The following is a 9,978-nucleotide window of genomic DNA, read 5'->3' as shown; positions in this document are numbered from 1 at the left end:
CGCTGGAGCTGAGGCAGCCCCGCACGCTCCAGAGCCGTTCCCTCCGTGCTGCCGCGCTTGTTCGCTGTTCCACATCCCCTCCCGGGGCTGAGCTGGCTGCCATTAAACGCTCTGACCCCCGAGGATTCTCAGTTACACATCATTTAATCATCCCCAGCTCCTGCCAGCTGCTGTCTGCTCGGGCAGGTTCACAGCCACCGCTCTCCCCCCGCCCTGACCCTCATTCCCGTTTTCCTCTCCCACCCCGCTGCAATCCCGGTCCCAAACGGGCCCTGTGGGGCCGGGCTGGCCCCGCAGGCACCGGGAAGCAGCTGACGGGCAGCACCGGGAAAGGCAGATGGGACGCAGGAGGAAAGGGGAGCTCTTCCCTGCCCAGCCCAGTGGGAAAATGGGGCTCAGCACATGGCGACATCCTGCTGGGATGAGATGGAGAGCTCCCAGGGAACGGCCCGGGGCCGTGCCCGTGCTGCCGAGCCCGGTGTCACCAGGCTCAGAGGCGCTGCAGCCACCGGGCCCGGGGTGGCTCCCAGGAGTCGCGCTGGGAAGGAGGAGCAGGACGAGGCCCTTCTTGCCCTGTCTCTCCCTTCCTGGCGAGACAGATAACGCTGCTGGAAGCACTGGAGCGCTCCAAGGTCAGCTGGGAAGGAGCTGACTTTTCCTGAGCAGCCTCCGCTCGGGTTGATGAGCGCTGGTCAGCTTGGAGAGGGCTCTGGCACTTTTCCCAGCAGCTTCTTGGGAGCCAGGTGCGTTTGTTTGGATTCCCTGCAGGAAAATGCGGGCTGGAATTCCAGCTGCTCTTAAGGCAGGCAGATTGCAGAGGGGTTAGACCTTAACCAGGTGCTTGCAGGAGGACTCTGTGGCTCTGGTGGGGCTGCTGAAGGGGGGGTACCAGCTTCGCTAGGGGATGGACCCTCCCTGGGGCCTTGCAGAGCTGCTGGCAGATGTGGGATTCCCCTTTTGGGGAGGCTGACATGTGGCTGTAGCCGCAGGAGAGCGCTTTGGAATGCTGCCCTGAAATCCAGGCCCTGGTAGGGGGCAGAGGGGCAGCCAGGGAAAGAAGGACAGTCTGACCTGCTGGAACCTGGCGGGGAGATGCAGCTGCCAGTGCAGCTCTCGTGGTGGGAGTGTGGCTGAGCAAAGCCCCCGTTTCTGTTCTTTTTGTTGTTCTAACCCTATTTCCATCAGGTGAGACTCTGCACTGGGTTTTATTGACTCTGCCTGAAGCCTTTGGCACCCCTGCCCCACCAGTGGGTCCCCTCTGAGCCCCCCCAGGCATGTCACACCTTCAGGTGACGCTGCAGAGGGGGTTTGGTGCCCAGGGTGGGCTGTGGCTGCGGCCAGGGCAGCTGAGGCTGCGGCCAGTCCTCAGGCAGGACGTGTGACCAGTGAACCGCGGTGTGAGCCTGCTCTGGGCGAGCCCCTGGGTTTTCCTCAGGGGCACAGGACCCAGGGGAGTCCCAGGCTGGGGTTTTGCGCTGATCTCAGAATCACCGAGTGCAAATCAGCTCGGTCACAAGGTTCCTCCTGGCCAAATCTGCTGGGAAATCTCATCTGGGGGGCACATGGCTCCTCCACCCCTTTCCTGAGAGGTTTGCAAAGCCCTGGGGGTGGCAGTGAGCACTTTTGGGTGCCTTTAGCGGCACTTGTGCTGTGCTGTCCTTCGGCAGAACCAAGGGGGGAAGTTGTGGCAGCTGATGAGAGCCCCCAGACTCAATCCAGCTTGAAGAGGAGAGCTGGGAAGTCCCCAAACTCCGCAGGGCTGTGGCCTTGGGGGGGGGGTTGGTTGAGGTTTTTTGGTAGCTGCCTGCCGGGAACGCGAGCTGGGGGGAGAATTTGGGTGTGGAAGCAGAAAATGCAGCAGCTGATAAATGATCTGCTCTGCTTGCTTCCCTCCTCACTCTGTCAGCTGGGGAATGAAGGGCCTGTCAGCACCAAGAGGAGCTGTGAGGGGAATTTCACTGATTCCCACTCCAAACCCAGCCTTATCAGTCGGCTCGTTCCCAAAACGCAGCGGGTGAGGAACGGGAGCTCCGAGCTTCCAAAAGTTGTGTCCCAGCCTCCCGGGCCATCCATCCCTCCTGCAGGTTTAGCACAGGATTTTCCAGCTCTGGGCTAAACCGTGCAGCATCCCAATCTTGTCTGGGAAGGGATGGTGGCAAAATGCATGGAGAGCATCCCCAGGCTCTGTGGGCTTCGCAGTGTCCCCCTGGGTGGCAGTGGCTGAGCGTCACAGCTGCTTCGTGATGCCTCAGCAGAGGAAAGGTCTTGCCTGGCTTAGGGCTCAGATTTGTCTTGTGATGCCTTTTTTTCCTGTGGAAGATCTGCCTGTGTCGGTGCTTCCAAGGGTCACATTCCTGGCTGAGGGAAGGTAACGGATCTGTTTTTGTGGATAATATCACCACGCGCCTGCTCGGGTGCCAAGTGCAATCTGAGCTCTCGTGGTAGCTGGGTTGCCTGGGCCACAAACATTCAGTCTGTGATGAATAAAACTGTTCCTCTTTGGGGAAAAATCTGTGCTTCATGCTTCTGACAAGATTCCTGGGGGAGGCTGCCTCCTGATCCGTGCTGGAAGCGAGGCGCATGATCTGGGAGAAAGCTGCTCACGAGTTGCACTGGGGAAGTTCTGATCCCGGCGCGGAGCAGACGGAATTTTCTGCAGGAGGGGGCTGAGCTGGTGCCTGGAATCTGATGGCGTGTGGTCTTGAGTGAACAAACTGTCTCCCCGAGCGCCTTCCCCACTTTGGGAAGCGTGTCCTCTGTTCCTGGAGGTGTCCAACACCTCCTGCAACCCGGGCCAGGGCTGGAACAACCTGGGAATCAGCTGTGGGGAGCAGTGCAGCCCAGGAGGTTTGGGTTTTCCTGTGGGTTGTGCTCTCCACGTCCTGCCCCTCGGCTGGGATCGCGTTCCCAGGCAGTGATCTCATGGTTGTGGGAGCCAGGTTCAGCCCTGGCTGATCTCAGGTCGCTGCCCCTGTGGGGTGAGGAGGGGACCCTGAGGGGAGCTGTAGCTCCTGGAGAGGGTGGAGACCTTCGGCTGTGAGCTCAGTTTTGATGAAGACTCTTCACTCCCCAGCGTTGTGGGTGGGATGCTCCCACGCACTCCCTGTTCCTGACACAGGGCAGGCTCCCATCGGATTTTAGGGAGGAATCCTTCCCTGTGAGGCTGGCACGGGGTGCCCAGAGCAGCTGTGGCTGCCCCTGGAAGTGTCCAAGGCCAGGCTGGATGGGCTTGGAGCAACCTGGGATGGTGGAAGGTGTGTCAGAAATAAAATGGACTCTAAGGTCCCAACCCAAACCATTCTGGGATCCTAGGAGCACTCCCAAAGTCCTGAGGGAGCTTGAGGCTAAATTTTATGCACAGGAACGCTGGATTTCACTGCAGGCGGAACAAAAACTCCTAAGAGCCAAAACCCACGCAGAGCCCCCAGCTGCTGGGCAGGGGCAAGGCAGGGGTGAAAGGACAAAACTCCGTTTGCAGGGGTGTTTTTCAGGAAGAAAACTCCTTTTTTTTTCCCTGCTGGAAACCGAGCACTAACGAGGCCTGGCACCTTGGGGAGGAGGTAGGGAAATGCAGCTCCCCCTGGGCCACTTCGGGGCGAGCACAGAGCGCTTCAGGGCTGGCCATCACCACGGCCAGAGGTGAGAGAGCAGAGTGCGTGTGTGTCTTCCCCCTGTAAATTACCCCGCCAAAGAGAAAGATGAACCCACACACACAAAGAGGCACCGGGAAATCCCTGTGGCTCCTTCAAATTCACCATTAGCCGGCTCATTAAGGTTTTTCTGCTTCCTCCGGAATGCCCCCCCTTGCCCCGCCGCTGTTCATCCCTCCAGGAGCGGAGCACGGCCGGGGCTGAGCTTCAATCCCGACTTTAAAGGGCGCAGCTGCGTCTCATCCCTGCGCGCTCCCGGTGGGCTTCTCCCATTCCGGTCACGTCGCAGCTCGCTCTCCGTGCTCGGAATGCCCCGCTCCTCTCATTAACCAGCGGCACAAAGGCTCCCCGGCCCTTCCCGGCCTCTCCGGGGGGACCTTTGGGAAAAGGAGCTGACTTTCCGAAGGCGGTGCCACACGCGGGGCGTGCTCGGCGTGTCCTTTCGGGGAGCACCCGCGCCACAAAGGGACGGGACGGTCGGGAAGGGCTCACCTCCGGCTCACCTTCATCCCGGCTCCACAGCCACTCCGGGGTGTCACTCCCTGCCGCGCGTGGCCGGGAGAAGGGGGGGGTGTGACAGCGCAGGGAGCCCGTGGTGCCAGCTCCGTGTCCCTAGGAGCGGCCCTTTCCTGTTGGCACACAGGACGCGCTGCAGCCCTGCTGCATCCTGCTCCTCCTGGCAGGGGCTCCCGATCCAGCTGTTCCGCTCCTGATCCAGCTGTTCCGCTCCTGCCGGCGTACCTGGCTCTGGCCCCAGCACAGCCCCTGCCTAACGCCCCCGTCACTGCTCTCTGCCCCTATTCTTAGCCCTATTTCCACTTTCGTTTCACTCATCCCAACCTTTATTTTCCCTTCCCCAGCCCTCGGGGGAAGTTCTTTACAGACCTCAGGCCAGCTGCGGCTTTTCCCAGAGCCCGAGGGGAAACAAAGCCACCAACCCCCGCACCTTCCCCTTGCAGGAGGAGGAGGAAAACCCAAAAAAAGACCAAAAAGCCCCCCGTAAAAGCTGCAGGGACGGAGCGGCGGAGCTCAGGTGTTAATTCGAGTGGCTCGGGGCTCTCTCTATTCTCGATGCAAGACCCGCCCTCTCCCCGCCATTGGCTGCGGCCGGGTGCTCCCAGCCCTTTGTAAGCGGGCAGATGCAGCTGTCAGCCCGCTCGGCTGCTGATCCCGGCTCGCTCCCGGACTAGGAATGGGCTGGAGGAGGTCGCCTGTTGCCCTCCTGCTGGCCCTGTGGCTCGGCCAGCTGGGCACGTGGGCAGCGGGGCGCCCCAAGGTGAACCCCAGGATCATCGCGGCTCCCCAAGGTGAGTCCCGGGCTGTCCCCAAAGGGATGCGGCTGCTCCCTGCGCCGGCTCCTTCCTACCTGGCTCTCGTCCTTTGAGCAGAGTCGGTCTATTTTTATTTCTTTTGTTTCCTCGGGGAGGCTTTTGGCTCTCCTTATACTCAGCTAAAACGCCTGTGGGCTCGGGCTTCTGGCTTTTAATTGGATTTTTAGATTGTTCTTTCCTTTTTTTTATGCTTTAAAAGCGTTTTCCTACGAGCTGGGGACATTAAAGGCTGTCGAACAGCTTTTTCCCCCCCCTATCAGCTGGGCGTACTAAAGGCTGTCAAAAACCTCTGAGGCAGCCACAGGACGCATTTCTTAACTTGCAGCTCTCCAGAACGAGAAGTGTATTTACATAGTTAATGCACTTATTAATCTGCTTTAACTCGCCCTGCTCGCTGCAGATGAGTTTGGTGAGTAAATATTTGCCGAGGACCCCTGGTCTCTGGGAAAATTTACAAACGGCACGTAAGGACTTTGTAACCAGATCGGATCTCCGCAAAGCCGAACAAAGAAATGTTTTCAAGCTCCGAGCCTGCTGTGTCGGTGCTGGTTTTATCCCGTGCTTCCCAAGCTCCGGGATGAATCCCCTCCAGGCTGGCTGGAACAAAGACCCCGTTGGCTTTGGCTGGGCGGGCGGGCCGGGCTCTGCAGCACAAGGGCTCCTCTGTGCTCCTCATTCCCTGGCAACTTCCGAGAACACCCGTTTCCCCCGGCTCGTTCCGTGCCATCTGCTAGCCCTCTGCTGGCATTTGCGGTGCCCTCCCCGGGCAGCGCGGGGGCCGCGGGCCGTGTGCGCGGCTCGGAGGGGGCCTCTGCCTGTCACCTTGTCACACAAAGGGGAGAGGCACCGGCAGGGCAGGGGAGGCTGCTCCGCTATGGCGTCACCGGTGCTGGCTGCAGGCAAATGAAGGGGCTGGGAAAAGGGAGTGGGGCAGGAGCTGCTGCTCCACGGAGATCTCCCCGGGCCCTGCGGTGGAAGTGTCGGGGTTTGGCGTGGCTGGAAATGGGAAGGCAGGGATGCGGTGGCTGGTCCCCCACCTGCGTCCCTGCACGATGCTGTCGGTTTGTCCCTCGCCTGAGTCCGGGTGGCACTGAAGGCTGCCAGCACCTGTCACCGAAACCAATTAGCGTTGGAATGCTCACCTGCTCAGTTTAACTCTGCTCTGCGCTTATCTGCGTCTCTAATTATTCTGGAGAACTCGGCAGGGCCCCAGGCCGAGAGGGATTGCAGTCAGCGAGGGAGGGGAGGGAGCCGTGTCCTATTTATTTAACAGCTCCTTGGTGTAACCTCTACCCTCCCGAAGTAGGTCTGTGCGCCGAGGAGGAGGATGAAGAAACGGCCCGGGGGCTGCTGTGGCTGAGGCGAACTTCCCCATGCTCCGGGCTCCGTGAAAGCTCAGCATGTTCAGCGGGGCCGGCGGGGGCTCAGCACGTGTCCGCTGCAGCTGCAGCCCCGCTCCGAGCCCAGCCCTCGCCGTGCGGGGGGATGGAGCCGCAGGGCTGATCTGCAGCTCGGCCCCCCGTTCCTGGCGGTGGGGGCCGGATGCGGAGCGGCGTTCCGGGCCCGGCGCTGCGTTTGCAGTGGTGCAGGGCTGGCCCTGGGCTCTGCGGGAGCTGGCAGCTCTCCCCTAATTAAATTTCTTCCACGCCACAGCCCCGCACCAGCAGCGGGGGATGCGGCTCGGCAAAGGGACCTCCAGGTGCTGCAGCCCTGAGCAGGTGAGGGCACGGACCCGCGGGGCTGGGGAGAGCCAGGCTCTCCGCAGGAGGGATCCCTCCCTGCCCGCACTAGGGAATCGGGCAAAGCTGCGGCTGCTTTTCCATCTCTCGGCCTCGCTTCCCTCGCCGGCACCGTGCCCTGCGAGTCTGTGACACCAAAAGTCTCGTTCGACTGGTTTGTGGTGGATTCGGTGACACCTGGAGTCTCCCTGGGTTTGCCAGATCCAGGGAGAGTCCTGCCCTCCCTGCAGCTCCCTGAAACACTCCGCTGGTTTGCCCCCCAGTTCCCAGTAAGAAATAGGGGAGGGGACGCGGTAAACTGGGACTAAATGTCCGCAGGCTGAGGTGGCACAAGCCTGAGCTCAGACCTGCAGACAAAGGAGCACCGTGGGCCTGTCTCAGTGCTCCTGGGTTAGTAATTCCCATCGCTTTGGAGCACAGTGTTCCGCAGCTCCATAGCCCCTGGGGCTCTCCCAGCAGCCGGCACAGGTGGCCAGCTCCGGGCCCTTCGGGCAATCGGTCACTGCCGAGCACTCCTGACTCTGCAGGATTCCTTCCTCTCGCGGAGCCCGGGCAAAGGTCAGCTCCACATCACTGCTGGGCTCTCGAGTGCCTCGGGTCATTTTCGCTGGCAGGGCCCTTGCTCCGTTCCTTCATCAGCTGACCCGGGGCTGTCTCGGGGCCGCTGCCCTTCCCCGTGTCCTCAAGGAGATCCGAACGCCGAGTTCGCTCCTGGCTGAGGCCGGCGGGGCAGGCTGAGCTCAGCAGCCGGGCTGGCGCAGTGCTCCAGCCCCGCACGCCGCGTTCCCACCATCCCTTCCCTCCCCATCCTCCCCTGCCTGCCTGGATTTTCCCAGCGCAGCGCTGACCCGCTGGGCTGTGCTTTGGAAAAGGTGCGGCCGCATCCCACACGGAGCTCTCGCTCCTCGGCACCGATCCCGCGTGTCCCGGGCCCGGGGAGGGTGGCAGCGGGAAGGGACACCGCAGCCCGGCTGTCTCCTGACCGGAAAGTCACCGAGCACGGTGAAAACGCTGAGCGTGGCACGGAGCCTGCGGGCGGGCTGGGGCTGCTGCAGCGCGGGGCCTTCGCGGCTCGGGCTCGGCTGGAGCTGCTGCCACGCTCAGGAATTTGTCCCTGCTCAGCCACACGTGCAGGGATCCAAGGAAAACTCGGATGTTTGCGGGGTAGGATGGGCTCTGGCTGTTTAATTATTCCCAGCTCATTAACAGGTGAGCGGGGAGCCGGAGGGAGCAGGTGCTGGGATAAGCAGCCCCCCGAGGGAACAGGAGGATTGTCCAATCGACGCTTGGCTGCCTCGGAGGTGGGAGCTGGCTCCAGCCTGCCCCGGGATACAGCGAGCCCTTGGAATGGCAGTTCTGGGAACCTGCCTGGGCTGCCTGGAACTGCTCCTGGGCTTTGCTTGGCTTGGCTGCCTCCTTGCCTGGGAAAGCTGTGCCAGCAGGGCTGGGGGGGCTCTGCGGGGAGCTCTCCGTGCCCCGGCGCCGTGGAGCTGTGTCCCTACAGAACCTTCTGGAAAGTGCTCTGGGAGAACTGCAGAGGGGCTTGGGATAAGGGATGGAGGGACAGGACACAGGGAATGGCTTCCCACTGCCAGAGGGCAGGGCTGGATGGGATATTGGGAAGGAATTGTTCCCTGTGAGGGTGGGGAGACCCTGGCACAGGTGCCCAGAGCAGCTGGGGCTGCCCCTGGATCCCTGGCAGTGCCCAAGGCCAGGCTGGATGGAGCCTGGAGCAACCTGGGATAGTTCAAGGTGTCCCTGCCCATGGCAGGGGGGGAACAATGGGATGAGATGATCTTTAAGGTCCTCATCTCTTCCTGTTGTGGCAAACCAGGGAATTTCGGTGCCAGCAGCAGCTTTTCCTCCTCAGTGACAGCATCTCTGGGTTTTTTGTGGTCCCGGGGTGTGAAACATCTTTGTAGGACACTTTCCCACCAAGCTCTCGGAGCATCACCATTTCCAGGAGAAAGCTGCTCGCTTTCCCAGCAGTGCTATTTTCTCCTTCTCACAGGGTTGGGGGATGCTGGGAGCAGAAAATTTTGGTTGGGAAAAAAAAAAAAAGGAGGGAAAAAAAAAAAAAAAGAAAAATACGTTTTGCTGTGCACGGATTGAAAAAGAAGAAAAGCAAACCAAACAAATGGAGTGAATCACAGGCACCTCCTGTTGCAAGAGCACGACACAAAAACAACAGGCAGGGCACGACTGGTGGAAGTTGTGGCTGGAATAGGGAGCCAGATACCAAATCCTGACCAACTTCCCAGCTCTGCACCAGCCAATTTGGGGACGGAACTGCTGAAAATTGGCCTGGGAAAAGGTGTTCTGTGGGTGATGCAGTCAGACTCGGTGCCTTATATGGGACAGACTAAATTTAAACCCGAGTGCTGGAACACAGACTAAATCTAAACTCGAGCACGAAATAAATCTGAGTGCGGAGTACTTTTAGAAGGAGCTTTTTAAGGGCAATCTCGTACCCAAAGGGCTGGGAGGTGAGCGGGGGAGGGCTTTGCAGCCACCTCCGTCCCGTGGCATGTGGCTATTCCTGGCTGCTCCAAGAACAGAGCTCGTTCCTCCTGTCGGGCACCCTTTTCCTGCCGGTCCCAGCTCCACTCAGAACGCCGCGGGATGTGGGAGCCTCTGCCGTAATTCCGGAGTGGTTTAGGTGTGGGGGGACAGGTTTTGAGTCACAAATCCCGTCCTTAATGACAGCTCTGCTGCTGTCACCTGTCCCCTCCCCGGCCTGAGCCCTGGTCACTGGGTCAGTGCCCCCCTGCAGCGGTGATCCCGTGTCTCGTTATCCCCTGGGGTCAGATGTTCCCCTCTCTGGGGTGTGGTGCTGTGGGAGGGAGGGGGCACCGCGAGTTCCAGGAGTCTTGGGAGTTTCCTTGAGGAATTCACGGCCAGTCTGGGCCGGACACCTGCCCTGGGGCTGCTTGCCCAGCCCTGCCCACGGCTTTGCTCGGCTCTTGGAGTTTCGGGAAGTCTGGCCCGAGTGTCTGGTTCCACATTCCCGCCCCTGAGGCTTTCCAAGTCTGGGAAATGCGGAGCTGCAGCCAGGGCTGGACGTGAGGGGAATGGGGATCCTGTGTCCGGCTGCCGGGGGGTCAGCGGGCACGGAGGGGGTGCTGGGGAGCGCTCCGCGGCATTCCCTGGCACAAACCCAAAAGGTCCCAGGGCTGGCACGCACCTGAAGCTCCTGGCAGGTGTGGGAAGCCTCCTGCAGCAGGAGGAGGCTGGGAAGGGCACGGCGGGGCCATTCCC

At 60.9% G+C, this 9,978-nt stretch overlaps 1 protein-coding gene across 1 annotated transcript in view; it reads left to right on the top strand.

Annotated features, from left to right (window-relative positions):
- Positions 1-4,700: 4,700 nt before the first annotated feature.
- The window catches only part of SEMA7A (semaphorin 7A (John Milton Hagen blood group)), a 33,525-nt gene continuing 28,247 nt past the window's right edge, over positions 4,701-9,978 (top strand). Inside the window, 1 exon segment of the mRNA XM_008641973.2 lies at positions 4,701-4,957. Within this exon segment, the coding sequence (XP_008640195.2) occupies positions 4,843-4,957 (115 nt within the window). The 5' untranslated portion in view covers positions 4,701-4,842.

The sequence above is a fragment of the Corvus brachyrhynchos genome, unplaced genomic scaffold (genome assembly GCF_000691975.1).
Source record: "Corvus brachyrhynchos isolate BGI_N302 unplaced genomic scaffold, ASM69197v1 scaffold309, whole genome shotgun sequence".
Taxonomy (NCBI): Eukaryota; Metazoa; Chordata; class Aves; order Passeriformes; family Corvidae; genus Corvus; species Corvus brachyrhynchos.
Note: the sequence above shows the minus strand (reverse complement) of the source record. Positions and strands in the feature narration are given on the sequence as shown.